This window comes from Ptychodera flava, chromosome 12 (assembly GCF_041260155.1).
Source record: "Ptychodera flava strain L36383 chromosome 12, AS_Pfla_20210202, whole genome shotgun sequence".
Taxonomy (NCBI): Eukaryota; Metazoa; Hemichordata; class Enteropneusta; family Ptychoderidae; genus Ptychodera; species Ptychodera flava.
The window spans coordinates 4,760,528-4,781,511 of NC_091939.1; the positions used below are offsets into that span (position 1 = coordinate 4,760,528).

The 20,984-nt window shown below is 35.5% G+C and overlaps 1 protein-coding gene across 1 annotated transcript in view; it reads left to right on the forward strand.

Moving 5' to 3' along the window:
• The window catches only part of LOC139144757 (ubiquitin-protein ligase E3B-like), a 75,348-nt gene that overhangs the window by 26,909 nt on the left and 27,455 nt on the right, over positions 1-20,984 (forward strand). The window contains exons 8-17 of the mRNA XM_070715486.1: positions 8,557-8,725; positions 9,445-9,550; positions 10,186-10,306; positions 11,423-11,457; positions 13,937-13,966; positions 14,562-14,674; positions 15,354-15,520; positions 16,335-16,499; positions 18,123-18,288; positions 19,495-19,616. Of these exons, the coding sequence (XP_070571587.1) occupies positions 8,557-8,725; positions 9,445-9,550; positions 10,186-10,306; positions 11,423-11,457; positions 13,937-13,966; positions 14,562-14,674; positions 15,354-15,520; positions 16,335-16,499; positions 18,123-18,288; positions 19,495-19,616 (1,194 nt within the window). The remainder of the gene's footprint in view (positions 1-8,556; positions 8,726-9,444; positions 9,551-10,185; positions 10,307-11,422; positions 11,458-13,936; positions 13,967-14,561; positions 14,675-15,353; positions 15,521-16,334; positions 16,500-18,122; positions 18,289-19,494; positions 19,617-20,984) is intronic.

Sequence of the window (20,984 nt, forward strand, 5' to 3'; positions counted from 1 at the left end):
CTCATTGTGTGTAAAACACCTAAAGCATCGACATGAAAGGAGAACAGTCTAACCATTTCACACATTTTGGCGATTGAATAAACCTTTTAATCATCTGGCACATCATGTTATCGCCACATTAGAAGCGATTCACACTCGATACGCTCGCTGAAATAAAAGTGACAAAATCGCCGCCGAGAATCAATAGGTCTTCAGCACATTTAAAGAGAATCAGCGGACATGAAACAGGGTCGGCATGAAAAATAAAGGATCGGGCGAAAAAAATAAAGGATCGGGCCGAAAAAAATAAAGGATCGGGGCCGATCCTGTTAAATGGCCTGGGGAGAACACTGAGTGATTATTTTCCACTCAATAAATTTTATTTTGTGTATCAATTATAAGTTCTTGTTCTACTCCTTAACGCATGTTGAAACGCCTACTTTTGGCTGGACCAGAATTCACTTGTCAACAATAACAATGCACTTTACTCATGTACAGGCAGAGTTGACAAGCTGACTACTGTGTTTCTCAACATGCTTTGGGGAGTAGAACTGTAGTTTACTTTCAAGAACAAAACTAATGAAAAATCATCAAAAATTGCAGCTACTGGCCCTTCAACCTGGAAAAAAATCCTGTCAGAAAATGAAACAGGCATAAAGATTATTTCCCTCAATAGATAAAGTCCTTTTAACTAAAAAAGTGAGATTTTTGCAGATTCATAACATGTATCCATTTATTGAGGAGGTCTTCGTAGTGATTTTCATATTCATTTATTTTTGGGCCTCCACTGTTAATAAAGGAAAGTATCACAGAGATATTGATGTCCCTGTGAGATAGATTGGAGCAAAGTTTGTCTGTCTCTGTAATTTAGCTAAAGAAATTTATTGTGAAGTTTGAGAAAGCAGTTTTCTCTAGTTAACAATCTGCGCAAGCTGACAAGGTCTAACCTTAAGCTGCTCAAAGGCGAATCACTGTCAATAGGTACACATTTACCATTGATAACAGAACAGTGGAATTGGGCCAAACCACGGTTGTGAAGGCTTAAAACTCATAGTCAAAGCAAAATTTTATTCGCCATGCAGCAAAATTTGCCAATTTGAACAACCATGCATCAAATGGTTACTTTGATATCTCAGTAATATCTCCAAATTCTCGAAGAAGGTTTATAAGCAAACAATAACTCTGAAATTTATTTTGTAATAACCTCCAACTTGTCAATAATAACATGGACAGCCACGATATATTATGGTCATCTACATTGACCAGTGATCTCTCTAATATTTTAGTTATAACTCCTGTACAGATAGCTCAAGGTAAAGAAATGTTTCCTCTCTTTGAATATACCACACCAAGTAGACTTAAAAAGTGAATTTAAACAAGTTTTGTTCATAATATATCTGTTGCAAGTGGGGTGGCAGTTACTATATTCTGTGGATTCCCTCTCAGTGTCAGTATTTACTGCAAAGAAGTCACAAGGGAGTGTTGGCAGTCTAGCCCCACAAGGACAAAAAACGCTGTGATTAGTCTCAGACAACTGCTGCAACACCTTAGTCAGTAATTAGTAATCTTAAAACACAGTGATGTACACATCACAAGAAAAGATGATTTTTAGCTCCCATAGCCATATGTATATATGGCAATGGAAGCTATTCTTATAGGCTAGGGAAATGTCTGTATGTATGTATGTCTGTATGTCTGTATGTCTGTGTGTCTGTATGTCTGTATGTCTGTATGTCTGTATGTCTGTCCGTCAACATCAAAAACTCCAAAACCGCTGCACATTTCATCTTGATATTTGGTGTGTACATGGATGATGGGCTGTAGATGAGATTTTCTTCAAATGAAGTTGTCATTGCCAAAAATATGCAAATTAGTGCCAAAAAAGGCGTTTTTGGTAAAAAATCTTCTTCATAACCGCTGGTCAGACAGCTTTGATATTTGGTATACAGATCCCTAGGGATAACCCAACTTGGATTTGTTCAAATTGTGATGAAATATGCAAATCTGTATTTTTAAGGAATTTTTTGTCATTTTTGGTCAAAAATTTATTTCATCAAAACCGCTCGTCTGACAGCTTTGATATTTGGTATACAGGTTCCTACAGATAAACTTAATATGATATATAGAATATATGATGAAATCTGCAATTTTGTATTTTTGGTGCAATTTTTGCCGTTTTTGGTCAAAAAATGTGTTTCTCAAACTTGTCTGATGCCTTTGATATTTGGTATACAGGTTCCTAGGGGTTCTCTTAGTGTGATATAGTGAAATTTGATGAAATCTTCAATTTTTGTATTTTTGAGTCAATTTTTGCCGTTTTTGGTCAAAATATTTGTTTCTCAAAAGTTAGTCATGTTATAGCTTTGATATTTGGTATACATTTTTATACATAATTATGATGAAATCATCAATTTTGTATTTTTGCAGCTAATTTTGCCATTTTAGGTCAGGCCATCCTGCAATGAGCTATCAAAGATCTCAACCTTCTTCATCAATACATGTCACAAAAAGTTGCTCTCTACATAACACAGCAGAGCTCTGTCGACTATTGGGTCGCTTGTTTTTTCAAAACCGCTGGTCAGACAGCTTTAATATTTGGCTAACAGGTCCCTAGGATGACCTTAGTGAGATGATTTCATACAGTCAGGAAATACTTAATTTTGTATCCATGTCTATAGTAGCTTCAGGGACATTGGCCCTATGTTCAAGATAATGCGGTGATTCAGTAAGCATTTGAAATGGTAAACTGTATTTGGTGTTGAAATGCGGTAAAAAATAATGAGAAAACATAGCTGAGGTGATTTCAGCAGGTTTGGTTTCCAACAAATATATTCAAAGTTTTTTTCAATGTTAAAGAGTGATGGAGGGGGGGGGGGGGGGGGGGAGTCCTGGCAGATTTTGAAAAAAATCCAAACAAATGTCAATAAAAAAATCAGCCACAGAAGGTTTGTCAAAAAGAAAAGGTGGGATAGTGGGAAAAAAGAATGTACAATGTATCGGATAAAAAAGATAATGTTCCTCATCAATCTTCCAGACAACCCCCTTTTATCAAATGGTACACCCCTGATGTATTTTTGTGTGCAATTAACATGCAGTGTATTTTAGTTTAAGATGTCAATCAAGTTAGGTAAGGATTTGAAAGGAATGGTCAAGTTCACCACAGTTAAATTTCTTAACTTTATCTCTTGTGTCATCATCCTTGTGTAATTGGTTAAGTTTGTATGTTGCTCCAGATGTGGATGTACCAGCTGTTCTGGAAGAAAACAATGTTTACTTTTCCCTGTAGGGTTTCTGAGTTGATGATTATATGTTGAAATCTCTCCATGTATCTGGTGCATGGGCAAAATGTAAATACTGGTTGCATGTTATGTATTTCAGTCTATGTCAAATATTGTAAATGAAAAATCATGAACAGTTTGCTGTGTGCTTGTAAAAGATAACTGTTTGTCAATACATATTAAAACTGCCTTGCAGTTTGATTGTCTTAAAAATTATCACAGAAGTAGAAAACGAAAAGAAACTAATCAAATTGCTGTAACATATTCACCCTCAGTGTCTGTAGGCCTATACTTAACTATTTTATCATTACATTCAGCTTTTTGTTATATCTTTATCACTCTTCATGGGCCAAGGCACACTTGGGGTCAATGTCATCACTCTGTGCCAGTCTGTGAATGTCAGTCTGTCTGTATGTGTATGTCCATGTTTCATACAATTGTTGGTTTGTTTTGATAACTGTATGGGAGCGAACAGTGATTATTGTCACTATTTTTAGTATCTGGACTCATCTTTGAAGTTACCTAATTAGAAGGAACATATTCGTGTCTAAGTAATGATTATTAATCACACCATAAAATCTACAATTACAGCTCATTCTAGTAGTTTATTAGTGCTTTTTTTAATTATCCTGACAGTTGCGGAAAACATATGCCTTGTTGATAGTGTTCCCATGTGAGTTTGCTGTTGACTATGATATACTGGGCAGTTATATTTCATGCCATGAAATATGGCATTGTTGTTAAAGCTGACATCAAATTGATAGAGCCCATTACATTTATGTGACTGATATTTATCAAGTGAATGGATGCTGTCCTTACACAAGAGAGGAACAGTGCACATTAATGCAGTTTACAGTCAACTACAAGTTGAGAGATAATTGCACGCTTTTGCAGAGAGAAATGCGTTATTATCAGACCAGGATGCTCGTTTTTACCAAGTTTCTGCTCAAAACATCTCAAAACATCTCACAATTCAAGTCCAAAAAAACTGACAACTCATTATTAATTGTGGTTTCAATACCTTACAAAGTAAAAAGTAAATCACCATACTCAGACCATTATAAATATTGAATACATGACTAAGTGAACTTTGGGCAGACTTTGCGGACAGAAAGTTCATTGAAAATTGTGGTATACTTTCACTGATATTCAAACCTGACAATGGTGAATAGTTAGACTCCTCTGGAGAAAGACGCTTAATATAAGACGAGGAGAAAAAGTCATTCATAGTTACTCCATATTATCACCACAAAATGACCTACCAGTTATGGATGGAAGATAAGGAATACTGGCCACAAAGCTACTAGGTTTTCAATCCTTGAGTAATATCTCAGTCATGGATCAACATTTGAATTGAATTTTTGTATGCAAAGAAAGTCCCCCCCCCCCCCCAATAGTTTTAATTCAACATTTCTGTCTGAAGTTCAAAAAACGAATGTCCAAGACAAAATTGGAAAAAAAGACTTATCAAGAGGAGTCACTTAGGTCAGAAAGGTTTATTCTTATACTAGTATGTGACATATGTCAATTCATCATTTCATGGAAAATAATCATACATGTCAATGTTTGAAGGTTTATTATTATGATATCAAATGGATGACATACATGTGTTGTAAGTACTCATGTTCCAGCTATGAGAGAAATTCAATGATTTTGCAAAATAGCAGTTGTGATGAGTGGTTGAAAAGCACAGTGGAAACGGTGAGCTGTGATTTCTTACAAAATGACGCGGAACAAAAATATATTTGGTCAAATAAATGAAAAAGTTGACATGTCATATGAAAAATATTATGAGTGAATCGAAGTTCACGAGGAAATAGGCTTTGCAAATAATGGTTGTCCTGTTAAGTTGATATTGAAGACGTACTGTAATCTTAATGGTATGGAAATCAATCCCAGGGCCTAGGAGTGGCACATGTAAAACAGAGTGTATCTTTGCGCCAGAGGCGGAATAAACTATTAGTGTCTCTATTTATCCAGGAAATCTTAATCCCGACTGCTATGTTTGTACGCACATACAGCCAGTCGACGTCAGGGACACACACATAAACAACACGAGGAACAAACAGGCAATGGTTATGAACAAAATCAATGTACCTGGTACTTCACCGATGTCTGTAACTCCATACATTTTCGTATGGACTGTTGACGCGGTGTTTACAGTTGTTACGTGGTGGCAAATCCTAGTCAAATCGACAACTGCTGCGTAAACAGTCACTGAGTAAACTGTGCATGCATTTACGAGCATGGATATTTTTACCGTTTTGAATCGAAACCGTCCGTATACGCGTAAACTATGACGGTGACAAAAACAACACAAGGAGTCTGGCGTACATTGTTACTGAATTACTTTGACCAAAAAAATTCACCTAAATGCCGAATAATGATCATACAGAACTCTGCAGGTTTCTGGACTAAACGACCCCAAACCGACCGGATCTCAGTCAACTGTGCCAGGCTCAATGTCTACTCTATCAGCGTCAACTCAAACTTTCACTCCAGACAACTTTGCCCCACCAACTGGGAATATACTAAATTTGCCGTGAAAAAAAAATTCAAAACTGATAGTATTGAAAAAATCTTACCGGGGCCACGGAGCAAATTTAAAAAACCAACAAACCCCAAAAGAAATAGTGAAAGATCATTAGTGTGCAAGGTCGCTGTATTATATGTCAGGGTGAAAAAATTCTAGCTTTGAAATTTCTGGATGGTACAAAAGGCGGGGCAGAATTAGACAAGATTACGACCAATGTTTTACCACCGATGGTACATAACGTACTGTTGATAGCAGGTAGTTCAGTGTCCAGTGAGAACACGATTCCCAATATACCACGGCTGTTGATTTGAGCTGCCTCCGATCGTAAATTTTGAACACAAAGACATGATATCAATAATTTTGTCTTCTCACCGAATAGCTGCACTCAAGATCATTATGATAGAAGCAATTGACTGCTGAACACCTGCTTGCTGTTCTTATATATCACAACGTGTAAAAAATTGATTATTCCTGCTGAGAAATATGACAGCAAATATTGCAAAGTGAATTTCTTACTATCTTCCTTGCAATTGTTTTACATCTGTATTTATTTTCTCACGGTCACTGGACCATTTCTGACGATTTTTACAAACAAAGAATCAGTTCACACTCATCGTGGGAACACATTGCAAAGACGTTCAAAGAAATGTCATCACATGAAAGATTACCGTAATCCCCATTTTAAAGATGTAGGAAATTTATAATAGATTGTTCATCTTGAAAATCCTGAACTGCTGCCTCAAAATACAAAATAATTTTTCTTTTGAACAACTTCCCGACAACTTTACAATCACACTCCGTCATCACATGACAGTTGTAACCGTACATGTGCCGCCAATGGAGAATCAAAAGACTTCAAATCAAAAGTCAAAAGGTATAGAAAAATATCAATATCCAAGCAATGTAAACAGAGTACAGCTGAGAGTAATTTTGATAGGGTCAATTTATTATATAATATAAAAATTCCCCAGGCCACTCGGACCAGCGTAAGATTATGATCTCACTTGTTCGAATACTACACTCACACGGTAGGTAAAAATGGGAACTCAGATCGTTATATACTGCTTCCGTCAAACGAGTCCGCTTATCTAAGACGGCAAAAATGGTAAAAAAGACGGTAAAATGACCATAATTATTATTGCTTGTCTCTGTAAATTTTGCCGACTATTCGTTAGTAGTTGTCGAATTTCTTGAGTTTGTCGAAAACTCTTTCAGTGAATGACGTAAGTTTCAAGACACCTGAGTGCAAACGCAATATTGATAGCGGGATGGCAAAATCAGTCACAGACAATCTAGGACGAACATAAGAGTATATTAATCTGCAAATTAAATGAATCCTAGGTTACTATGAAAGTAAAAAAGGTAATTTTGTGTCCTGGTTGGAAAAGAAAGGTGATTAAGATTTCAAAAAAACGTCAGATAATATTAGAGCAATTTAGTAAAAACAAGCTCAGAAAAACGTACAGAGAAGAACGACATCACGGCGATCTTCAAACCTTTATCAGTTTCAGTCTGAATGGTCAACATTTGATGCTATAATCTATGTTAAGTGTCTCTTTTTGGTAAAATCCGACAGAGATGAATAAATCGCGCGATTTAGTTTCATCGCCCCGACCCGACGGGAAATAATGCAGCTCGTGGGCACCTGTATAATCTTGGCATGAACGTACCAATTGGCGGTCCAATGCATGGGCCATTGGCCATGCATTGCCAGCGAAGAACAGTTTTGGACATTACGAGAGCATTTTTTGCTGTCTGTGAGAGGTTGAGTGATTTGGGTAGGCTGTATATATCGGAATCGATTTGATTTCGGCTGAAAACAGTTTGAAAGGTAATTTTTCGTGCTCCGTCCAAATTGGATCTGCATGTTACCTGTTTTGTCCATGGCAATCAGTATAGCTGTGGTGGGAGGCCGTACACACGGCACCGTACACAGGGCTAGGCCACAACATACTTCCAAAAGAGATCTATCGTAAAATATCGTACTGTAGGTCAACATACACATCACCCATTCATACTCCTACAGGTACATAGATCAACAAACAAACAACGAGGCAATCTGCGTGAAACCATGAAGTTGTCCGTTTGTGTCTGAACTTATCTGAGGCTCGTGTTCAGTAACCGTTGGTCAAGTATTTTGCTCAGTAGTGAGAATCGTTTATTCATTGTTGACATCGTAATCGATCCGATGGACACAACAAATGTTTGATCGTTTGCACCTTTGTGCATCCCCTCATGATTGGCAGCTGCTTTAATGCTTTCATCTATTGTTCTTTGGACGTTTGGAACACAGCATCGAAGCAGTTTTGGCATCAAAAACCAACTTAAAATGGAAAAAATGAGAGAATTTTGCCAACAAGGTGATGCCACAAGTATTCACAAAACGTAATATGTTGGAACAGTGCTTTGATTTACACCATGGTTGTTGAAAGCTTCAGATTTTCGGGAACATTCGTTGACGCTGTTACCATGTGCCACTCATGTTGGATTATGAATGCCCGGGGAGATAGGGGTATTTATAGGCTTCCCCTGCCTTTAATGGCACAATTTCAGTAGTTTACTGGTTCTTAAATTGAGCAGTACATGCATGCACAGTGGTGAAGTCTCCACAGGGAATCAAATAATTTATCATTTATTCTAACCTTTCAACCTTTCAGTGGCAATCCATCAACATCAACTAATAATAAGTCCAGAAGAATAGTTTTGCCGGTTATTGCGTTAGACTATTAAGTCATTTGACGGGTTTTTTTTCTCCACAAACAGGTGAAAACCTTGCATCTGGCATGAGTCAGTTATGTGCCAATGTCATGGGTCATCTCAACAGCAAAGGTATCTACCTGGTCCTCAAAACACTCCTATTACAGGGTTTAGCCAGGTCTAAACCGGCGTTCAAACATGCAACTTTAGCAGCTATCATAAATATTGCCCTAAGGTGAGTATGTAATGCACTCGTGCTAGTAACGTGAAACTTTGCTCTTTATTTTGATTATTGCCCTTCAGCAAGACAATGATACACACTTTCCTGCAACAATGGCAGCTAATCTAAATATTGCCTTTAGATAAAATATAAAATGCAAACATGCTAGTAACATGCAACTTTGCTTTCTATTTTGATTATTGCCCTTGAATAAGAATATGATACACATCAATATTGCCCTCGAGTTATCATAGTGCACTCATGCCGGTAACATGCAACTGTATTTGCTATTTTAAATATTGCCCTTCAGTGAGTACTAATAATGCCAATATCGTGTAAATATTGCAACAATAGTAAATATTGCCTTTACATAAGTGCTCATTTCACATAATTCAGGAAGTTGACATACTCTGACAGCTAATTAAATAGTTGCCCTTGAGATAGATAAATAAATAAAGCTAGTAATCAAATCTGTGACTTTGTTTGCGTCTGTTATGTCAAATATCTATTCTAGATGAACAGTAATTCAATGATATTGTGTGCAAGTCCAGCATCTCTTCTAAATACTGCCCTCTGGTGAGTGGAAAATGCTCACATGGCAATGATTGAACATTTGTCTTTTGAATGTGGCTATCATAGTATGATAAGTATTGTCCAATCCGAAAGTGATCTTCATTCTTGGCTACCAAGGACATGCAGAAATTGACACTTCGCCATACAAATTTCCATTTCAGACCCCTAGTGGCTGGCAGGTTTACAGACAACTTATTAACAGTATTTTTAGTCCATATTCTATCAGTGCCTGCTATTGTACTACACCTGTTCACACTAGCACCAGAGGTGAGTAGCTCTTCAGATCAGAATTTTTCATTCTATCTTTCATGACCATGTGTTTGGTATATCCTCAGTATTGTGTGTTACAGGCCATAAAACAAAATAATGTTACAAAATGAGGTATCAGCAGTCAACATCTTGAAAGACTTGACACTATGTGTCAATCTTTGCATGTGTTTAATTACACTGTCTGTAAGGGAAACCCTGTTAAATTTTCACTGACTTCAAAGCTTAGAGCATATTAAGCACAAGCTGTAGCTATATAGAAACTAACATTCAGCATTTACATTGTAAAGGTAAAAAAGCTATATTTTCTTTACCAGAAAAATGACTTTTGAATTAACATGAATTGTAACAAAAGAGCAACCAAGAAAAGATCAACATTTAGCCAATCAACATATAGAAATAATGTATTTTTACCAGTATCAGAAGAAATAATGAAATGTCTCTTTCAAATCTATAATGTTTTCAAAATTACTATTATTGAATTTTCTTCCATTCAAATATGAATTGATTTACCCACAAGTAATTATAGAATGATTTCAAATGGTTCTTCCCAGAACAGTGTTTGTAATATTGAAAGTATTTAACATGTGCATCGTCTTCACAAATGTAAATGTTCTTGGCTGGTTTTACGACAGTGTCTGACAGTGCTGAAGACGCATGAAATCTTCAAGAGAAGTTTACACATGCTTTCCTCTGAACAGAACACCAAGATTGTATTCAATTCCCTCGAAGGCAACTACGCACTTTGTCTACTGGGTAAGTGGTCACATCTTGGACAGCCTGTATACACTTTGTATAAAGTATTACATTGTTTTATTACAGAAAAACCGTCAAGTAATATGCCCTTGGTAGTAACAGAATAGGAAGTTCTCCATCCATGAAACAAGTTTAATGGTGGAATATATTATTTCAGGATAAGTAATAGAAACATGAAAATATCTGATTTGGCTGTAAATACACAGATTTTGCATCAGACTACAAGCTACCGGTACTTTATCAATCCTAGGAAGCCAAGTCATTGTAATTTCATTTGAATTTAATTGTATTTTTGTTCGATGTTTGTATGATAATTTCCCATTCTATTCCCTAAAACAAGTGTACAGTTGGTAGAATTCAACCTGAAAGCACAGTTTGTATTTGTGTAGCCAGCATTGTTGTTGCAGACTCGTAAATTCAAGTCCTAGACTAAACTCCAGTTATCACCCATAACCAATGCTATTACTCATGAACATGCCTTGTACACAAGCTAAATCATTGTATTTTTATTTATTTTTTAAAGTGATACAAGCGAGAATGTCCATATATTACTGTAGCTCCATTGTTCAAAATATTTTGTCAATCTTCATATTAAATATTTCATATTTAAAAAGTAGTTGTTAATTTCATGTAGTAAGAATAGTTTTTTTATTCAGAGTCATTTAAAGCATAAATCTGTTAAGGTAGTATGCACCTCAAACTTAAAGACTCACACTTTTGCCCAAACTTTCCTCAAGGTAACTTTAAACTGTTCTATTTTGAAATCAAAAATAAAAGTCACCATGAATCAACATACAAAATTTGGTACTAGAGAAACAATTTAGTTACCTCATATTTACCGACACCTGAAATTCAAAGTGGCTGCAATACCTGTTTTAACTCTACAGACAAAAATAAAATCTGTGATTTCCATAAAAATGAGTTGACCAAAACTGGATGATAAAAGTTTGAGAGTCCAAATATCTGTGCCCGAGGCGCATTCTATCTTAAAAAGACTGAAAGTTTACTTATTAAGACATTCATCCATGCACATGGTGTAACATCAGAGGTTAATGTATCATCTTCGAGTCACTTCCGAATTTTCATTTTGTCATTAATTTTGTCATTTGTATCTAGCAAACCTTGTGCAGCTGGGAAATATTGATTCAGAGGTATGTGATGTACAGCTAGCTATCATGTCTTGTATTATGTAAAGGAACATCAGATCCTTGGGGAAATCAGTGTAATTTGATCAAAGTATCCATTCATTGGAATACAGATGTGAGCCGATAAATTCTTTTCTTTAGTGATCAGAAGCTTTTCAATTAAAGAAAAAGATTTTCCCATCAACTTGTAAAAATGTGTCCAAATTTTTGACACTTGCAAAGAAAAGATACTTAAGAATAAAATGATTGAGATTAGCTGATTCATCCATTTGATTTGAATTCACATTTGTGATGCTGTTTGACAATCGAATACGGTAGTGTCAATTTGCCATCTGCACTAATCCTTGTTTCTAATTACATTCATCCACCAAGGCCAAACAAAAAAATGAGTGTTTCTGGTAACCCAACCTACCCTAGACTTTTTTTTCACGTTTTCAACAATTTTTAGTAAATTCTCTAAATTTTACAGTATTTTGTCGACTGTCAGCCAACAAAGAAGAACAGTAAAAGAAATATCCCCTGATCTACCTACTCAAATTTTCAGAGGCATGTTACAAGAAATACTATACAATGCAGGATTTGGGGCAGATGAATATTCCACATTGATAAAGAATCATTAGCATAAAATTTGAATACCAAAACAATGTTCATTAATATAATTTGCATAAATTAATACTGATATGCTGTGTATCTTGCACTTCTAGAGAAATACGCATTATTTTTGTTTGGCCTGTTAACTCAATCCATTCAAACAATATCACCAAACCACAGCAAAACAAAATACACTCACAGTCATTTTTAGCTATTATAGACTATAGTCTATAGAAGCTATTGGAATGGGTATCCGTCCGGCGTCAGTCTGTATGTATGTATGTATGTATGTATGTATGTATGTATGTATGTATGTATGTCCGTTTGTGAGGCGTCCGTCCACTCAAATATCTTGAGAACCGCAGTACTTACTGATTTGATATTTGTTGTGTAGATGAAAAATATGATTTTGAGAAACTACTTTTTTTTATTTTTTGATATTGTTGAAAATATGCAAATTAGTGCCAAAAAAGGCGTTTTTGGTAAAAAATCTTCTTCTTCATAACCGCTGGTCAGATAGCTTTGTTATTTGGTATACGTGTCCCTAGGGATAACATGACTTAGATTTGTGCGAATTGTGGTGAAATATGCAAATTTGTATTTTTAAGGAATTTTTTTGTCATTTTTGGTCAAAACTTTATTTCATCAAAACCGCTCGTCTGACAGCTTTGATATTTGGTATACAGGTTCCTACAGATGAACTTAATATGATATATTGAATATATGATGAAATCTGCAATTTTGTATTTTTGGTGCAATTTTTGCCATTTTTGGTCAAAAAATGTGTTTCTCAAAAACTACTTGTCTGATGCCTTTGATATTTGGTATACAGGTTCCTAGGGGTTGTCTTAGTGTGATATATTGAAATTTGATGAAATCTTCAATTTTTGTATTTTTGGGTTAATTTTGCCATTTTTGGTCAAAATATTTGTTTCTCAAAAGTTGCTTATCTGATAGCTTTGATATTTGGTATACAGGTTCCTAGGCTTTATCTTAATGTAATATATTGAAATTATGATGAAATCTTCAATTTTGTATTTTTGCAGCCAATTTTGCCATTTTTGGTCAGGCCATCCTGAAATGAGCTATCAAAGATATCCACCTTCTTCATCAATACATGTGTCACAAAAAGTTATTCTCTACATAACACAGCAGAGCTCTGTCAACTGTTGGGTCGCTTGTTTTATCAAAACCGCTGGTCAGACAGCTTTAATATTTCGTTTACAAGTCCCAAGGATGACCTTAGTGAGATAATTTCGTACAGTCAGGAAATACTTAATTTTGTATCCATGTCTATAGTAGCTTCAGGGACTTTGGCCCTATGTTTTTCAAGATTCTGTTTTGTTTACTTGAAGATTCAATGACTCACCATTTTCTGTGGAAATATTTCATTGTTTTCATGCCAATTTTACCTATCTATCAATCAATTAATTGATTAATACATTTGCTAATGTAAATCCCTTAAGGTAGTATGTGTCTCAAAAGTGAAAACTCAAACATTTGCTCAAATCTTACAAAAGGAAACTTTCATCCGTACTCTTACCAAAAGTAAGAATAAAACTCGGGCGTTTGGATTAGAGAAACAAATTACCTTATATTTTATTTTATTTACTGAGTTCAAAATTTGAAATGGCCGTCATCCCTTTGTTGACTGTATGGGGATAGATTAACTTTTTCAATTTAAAAAAATGTAAAAATGGTGAAAAATTTAGTTACTCAAAGCATTTCAAAATGAGCCCTCACAAACAGTTGACCAGAAAAGTATTGTCACAAATTTTGAGTCCAGATGCCTTTCCCTGAATCTCATTCTACCCATAGGGAAAATTTCTGCCAATTGTACTGCTCCATATCCTGTCATAAAACAACTGTTTTACTTCTTTTATTTTCACTCCAGGCCTTGACAACAAATGTAGCTGCCTTCACAGTAAGTGAAATCACTTCCATGTTGCAATTTCATCACAATCCTTGCAAAACCAGATAAATGATTGGATGAAAACATTGAAGAGTAACGATTTTAGTGTTCTCAGCCAATGAGTACAAAGCTTTGTTCAGAGTATATTTACTGTAGAAAAAGGGACACTGAAAATAATCATTGTATCAGATGTAATCATAGCTGTACATCTGAAATTAATTTATCATGAATCAGACACTACTTCCAACATAATTATTTGTGTTGTCAACTTCTAAATGAATACTCTCTGTGCTGCCAAATAAATGGCTTTATGTTGAGCTCACTGCCTGCCCAGTATTAGTAGCGACTTCCCCAAAGAAGAAAGCTTGGAATAACACAACAGATGTGATCATGCTTCAGTAGAGAAGTTGAGTTGAAAGTGGGAAACTATTTGCTGTTTCTCTTATCTTATGTACACCATCATTTGATAAGGAAGGAAATGATACAATGAACAGCGTAGATGCTTTGTCAATACATGTACATGGTCAGTTTATATTAATATAACCTGTTCCAGTCATTTTTCATCCTTGCTTAATAACAAGAACTCTTCTCTCCCTTTACTTTTCAGAGAGTGGTAGGTCTCTTGCTTTCAAAATGTCAGAGTTATGTTGCTCTGAAGAAATCTAACAACACACACTGGCACCCAGTGTTAGGATGGTTCTCTCAGCTAACGGATCACGGGTATGTATGCACTGCTGAAAGAGCTTTACAGTTTTGAAGCAACAGAGTGTCAATCATCAGTTTGACACCATCCCATAGGATTTTATAATGACAAATCCTCTTTTCCTCTTGTTCGTTAGGTTTGTTTAATTCTTTACTTGGAACACTAAACACAGAAATAAAGAGAAAACTTTAAAAGAAATATCACCTTCATAAAATTACCAATCAAGAAGACATTATAATCTATTTATTATTCTACCATTTCTATGTGTACAATGATTGATTATTTAAAGTTTAAATTTAGATTTTCCTTTCTAAAACGGTGTGTGCTCATTGTAGTTTTCACATTGAAAGGAACGTTTTTATGTTTAGAATGGTGACAAGATGCTTGCCATAGCAGTATTCTAAAATTTGTAGCAATTTAGTGTTACTTATTTGGCCAGAAAATAAATTGTCGATCAGAATTGCCACTTCTACTTTAGCCACTTTGGAAAAATTTTTTCAAGTTCGGCAAATATATACTTGTCCGTCGCAATTCGTTTTATGCTATATGTTGTTATGCATGTGGAAGTACTCAGAATTTCTTCTGTCAACACTGCGTTTACAGGTAATGTCTCTATTATCAGCTTTCATATCATTGCCAACCCGTCACCTGTATAATCCGTACATTCATCCTTGTGTACTTTCTCATTTTTATCAGTTTACATGAAGCTATGCCGTTTGTAGTCAGACAGTTACAGTTGTTATGGAACCCATGCACTGTCAAGTTGCTGTTCAATGGTATTCTGTCACGCCCACTGCAGACACCTGACGGATCCCCTGAAAAGATGGTTTCACCTCCACCACCCAGTGCCACAAGTCCTAAAAGTGAGCAAATTATTCCGTAAAAGAGACAAAATCGCTATCTGTTTAAATGATCTTGGGTTTTTTTAGTGTGTTAAAAGTTTATTTATGTTTTTCCACTTATTGAAACATGCTGAATTATCAATCATCAGAATCCTACTCACACTTTTTGTGTGCACTTAATATGTAAATATGCTGATGACACAATTTCTGTAGTGTAGTACACAAAATTATTCACTGATAGAGATCTGACGACTGACAAGTTGGCATCTGTCAGTGAGTAGAACAACATGAATAATTGCCTAAGTGAAACAAAAATAATCAAAATGATGTGAAAAGATTGTGATTTTGTCCCTGCAATCTATCAGCGTCACCAAGTCTAACTTTGTTGAGAATATCTCCTTGGTACCTTGTAACCTTCTCCAACATACATGTGATAAGAAAATGCCAGTTCAAAATGACAAAAAGATAGAGTAATTTTGATATTTCAACATAAACTTTCATTTTCAGAGTAACAATTTGCACAATATCGTATTACTGAATCATCAGATCAAATGGACCTTGTGGAAGACAGTATCATTCACAATTCATCAAAATTTGGCACACAGTAAATTCTGATGAATTATCTCTTGGGAGTTGATGGAAACATTCAATTTGTGTCCCAGCTCACAAGATTTCATAAGTAGCACTATCGCGACAATTTGTAGTGATAATGTCCTCTAATATCAGATCATCAACGGATAGCAAACAAAAGTTTTAACACTGATTTTGTCACATAGTGTGATTTTAAAATGTTCCCAAACCCCAGCTGAATCTTGTCATGAATTTTTTCTAATAGACGTTATCCTGAGAAAGCTGCAGAGGTCTGGCTCCAAGTCAGGCGGCAGTAACTCCAAAGGCAGGAGTATAACATCACCTGAAGTGAAAACCATTTGCAGCGTGTGTGAACTCTACCAGACAGCACTGGTTACGCTAACACAGCTTAGAATGGACATCTTAACAGGTAGGGTCAACAACGTCCTGGAAAATGTCCAACCTTCTTCAATCTTATGTCACCAAGCTGTGGTGTAGGCATAAAATTTTAACATTTTTATGCTCACACCAGTAACCTTGAAAACAGGAATGAAAATGTAGAATATCCATGGGTATTTTGTCAAGTGTAGGATGTTTTGTTACATAATGTTCACTGTGTATTTTTAGTAACCTGTTCACCCCAGTTCCCCTGTAAACAGGTCCATAATCATCATTGATATTAATGGATTTAGGCCAAACCAAGGTGGTGAAAGGTTGAATGTTCTGTGTTTGTTACAGTTTACATGAATTTTTGTACAAGTTTACAATGCTTCAGCTAAACATTAGGAGTTGCTTCACTGGGTAGTATGTTGTTGCTGAAGTGTCCTTAAAATGCCAATCTTTATTTAGTTTGCCACGCGGAAAATCAAGGCTAATCTTTCAAGGCATCAGAAAAATTCCACTGGGAGGAATGAACTCAGGTGGAAATAAATTTAATTAGCTGTTTGACTTGTTCCATTAAAAGGCACATCATGCCTGCGTCTTGTCTTGTGGGAAATTATAACCCAAAGCAAGTGTAAATGAATGATAAAAGTTAGAGTTGCTCATTGAAAACACTATCTTTGGCGTGTGTCTACTATCACAGTCATGTCACTATCAAGATTTCATTTCAACAAATGTGGCATTTTTCTGATTTATACACATGACAAGATGAATTAATTACTTTCTGTGTGAGGATGATCTGAATAACAAAAATATTATAGGGTCAGGAGCTGCTTTTGATTTTTCAATATTTTTGCTTTTTTTAAATGTCAACATATTATACTCCGCAAGGAATATAGAGATACACAGTGTTCAGCTTGCCAACTCAGCCTGTACATGTGTAGACTGCATTGTTATTGTTGACAAGTGAATTCTGGGCTGGACTAGAATTCATATGTTAAGATAGAACGTGCCTCGGGGACAGATATTCGGACTCTCAAATTTCTACAATTCTTTTCTGATCTATCACTTGTGGGGGCTCATTTTAAAGCTCTTGGAGAAAGAAAAGCTTTCATTTTCTTAGTTTTTCGAAAATCCAAAATTTAATTTTTTCCTATAAAGTTAACACAGGGATGGCGGCCGTTTTGAAATTTCAAATATCGGGTAATTTATTTCGTTGATTCCAAACTTTGCATGGTGACCCCGATTTTTATTGTTGATTTGGTAAGATAATGGTTGAATGTTTCATTCAGGAAAGTTTTGGCAAAAGTTTAAGTCTTTCACCTTCGAGGTGCATACTACCTTAATGATAATGCTGTATTTGACACATATAGATGCTAAATAGTGAGTCTTTCACTGTGCTCTGGAAAGTAGAATGAGAACAGACAATTGACATTAAAAACAAAAACAGATAAAAAAAATCATGGAAAGTTACAGCTATTGGCCCTTTAATGTACTGACTTGTAAAGAAAATCAGCATGCTATTGCAAATTCTAGCTGCAGTAACCAAAGCATACTCAATTTAAATTACATGTCAAATAAAAATGCAACTGTCTAAAATGAATGGTCTGTATCTGAAGCTACATGTCTTTCTTTACCAACACATGAATGTCTCTGCCATTCTCCTTGGCAGGACTGAGTTACCAAGATGTACTGTTGTCCAACCTGTGGAGGTTCATTGGAGAGCTGGGACCACATGGACCTCTCAAGCTTTACACAGAAAACTTACAGACCATGGCTGACCAGCCAATCTTCTCAGCATTGACTTTGTTCTGTGACTGTGCTGGCCATCTCATCACGTAAGTCCATTAATCTTTTTCTTCCTATAAGAGGTCAAGTTTCAGAATTGTCATCCTGAATTTAGCTGAAAGTGTGCTTGCTTTTATAATGAGTTTCCTGATCATACTTTTTACCCTTAATTTCATTTGACTTGAAATGTCATCTGTTTAATGGGTATGGATGTTCACTGAAGGATCAAAATTACACAAATTATTATGAGATCAAAATTACACAAATTATTATGAGCAGCTATTTTGGAATTGGAAATTTCCGATGTCTTTTCAGATGTTATTGCAACTGTTTAGATGGCTTGGATGTATTGAAATGTACATGAAATTGCTGTAAGTTTACTTGAAATTACAACAGTTATCAGCGCTTTCAAGCTTGTCTGAGACTGGCAGTCGTCCAGAAAATAACAAAATCCCTTCTTCTGCATGCACTGTATATCAATTGTACACTCGCACTCACAGATCAGAATGGAGGTATCAGATCAAGCATACATTCTAAAAGTACCATAACACTTAAACCACAATTACTATATAGTGTATGTTGGTCATACTGTGAAGGTTGTTCTCACAGCAGCTGCCATTCTCAGCACTGCTGGCAATTTGAGTAAACTTTCAGCAATTCAAGGAAATTTTAAATATCCTGGCCATCTAAATGAATCAGAAATAATTTCTATAGTAAATAAGACTGTCCACTGAATTCAACTTGATCAAAAAGGATTAACTTTTTAAACCGGTCTTCCTCAAAAATATCCTCACAATCAAAAGAACAGATCTTCAAGGGTGACATTTCATGATTTCTGAATTCTAACCTTCTCAACCCATGTTCCCTTTAAAGAAGTCTGTAATCACCATTGAAAACAATGCGTATGGGCCAAACCATGGTGTTGGTAGGGTAAACACAAAAAGCTGTCACTCATCCAACACACAGTGAGAGATAATGTGGGAGGTTTCCCAGCCCTTCCACTGCTAATTTGTAAAACACAACGGTGACCACTCCATCAACCCTTTTACTGCCAGCATGGTTTAGTCCAAATTCATCCTTAGCCATGGTGATTGTAGACCAGTTTATAGAGAATTGGGGTGAACTGGTTAAAATACATTATACCTGTAGAACATCCCAAAGAAATGTTGATGCTGTTGAGACAACTTGGACGCAATGTGAGTGACGTGCATCTTGATAGGATATCCATTGTGATTTGACTTTTTTTCTTTATTCAGTGTTTTAGATGACTTGGAACTGTATGAACAACAGAAACCATTCAGAGTGGCTGATCTTGTTGCTATGTCAAAGATTCTCAATACTTTTGTATTTCGTATGATTTGGGACCACGGTATCTTTGGTAAGCAATGAAACACAAGTAATATCTAATTTGGGTAGAATAGTTTTGTCAAACTTTTTATGAAAAAAGCAACTAGGGAAGCACAGTTTTAGCACTGACATACATGTTACATTGCCCGGACATGAAATGACCACAAAGTGAAAATATTTTCAAATTGAAGATATACAGAAATCCAATTGTACAAAACTATGATTTATCCTGTCACAGAGATTATGTGACAAATGATTAAAGAGATCCAATGCACAACATCCTGAAAGTTTGGTCTCCAAGGTTATATCATCAATGCACCTGATGACCACCTGTGTGCAGATGAGATTCACAAAGGAATTAACCAATCAGTGACAACATAGCAAAACTACTTTGTATTTTACTGATCATAAATATCCATTAAAATAGATTCAAAAGGGTTTTGTATAGGATACATGCTTTTGAACCTTTTTGAATCAATTTAAAAAATTCTTGAACTTTTATTAGCTCCGCTGTCAGCGACGCGGAGCTTATCAAATAGGTTGATTTTCCGTCGTTGTCCGTCGTCGTCCGTCGTCGTCGTCGTCCGTCGTCCGTCGTCCGTCGTCGTCCGTCAACAATTGCCTTCTCCTCTGAAACCGCAAGTCCAATTGCTTTGAAATTTTATATGCAGTTCACTTGGGGTGACCTCACTTCAGTATGTTCAAATCGTGGTGAAATTTGCATATTTGTATTTTTGGGGCATTTTTTGGTGTTTTTGGTAAAAAAATCTTCTTCTCTGAAACCGCTTGTCCGATTGCTTTGAAATTTGATATGCAGTTTACTTAGGGTGACTTCAGTCAGATTTGTTCAAATCGTGGTGAAATTTGCATATTTGTATTTTTAAGGCAATTTTTTTCATTTTTGGTAAAAAAATCTTTAAAAATCTTCTCCTTCAAAAGTACCAGTCAGATAGCTTTGATATTTGGTACATATGTCCCTAGGGATGATCTATTTCAGATTTGTTCAAATTGTGCAGAAATATGCAAATTTGCATTTTTAAGGCAATTTTTGCCGTTTTTGGTCAAAAAAATGTATTTCTCAAAAAGTACTGGTCTGATAGTTTTGAAATTTGGTATACAGGTTTCTATAGATGAACTAAGTAATATATATTGAATTTCTGATGAAATCTGTAATTTTGTATTTTTGGGGCAATTTTTCCCATTTTTGGTCAAAATTGTGTATTTCTAAAACTACTCATCTGATAGCTTTGAAATTTGGTATACAGGTTCCTACTGATGAACTAAATGATATTTGTAGAAATTATGATGAAATCTGCATTTTTGTAAGTTTTGGGCCATTTTTGCCATTTTTGGTCAAAAAATGTGTTTCTCAAAAAGTACTGGTCTGATAGCTTTGAAA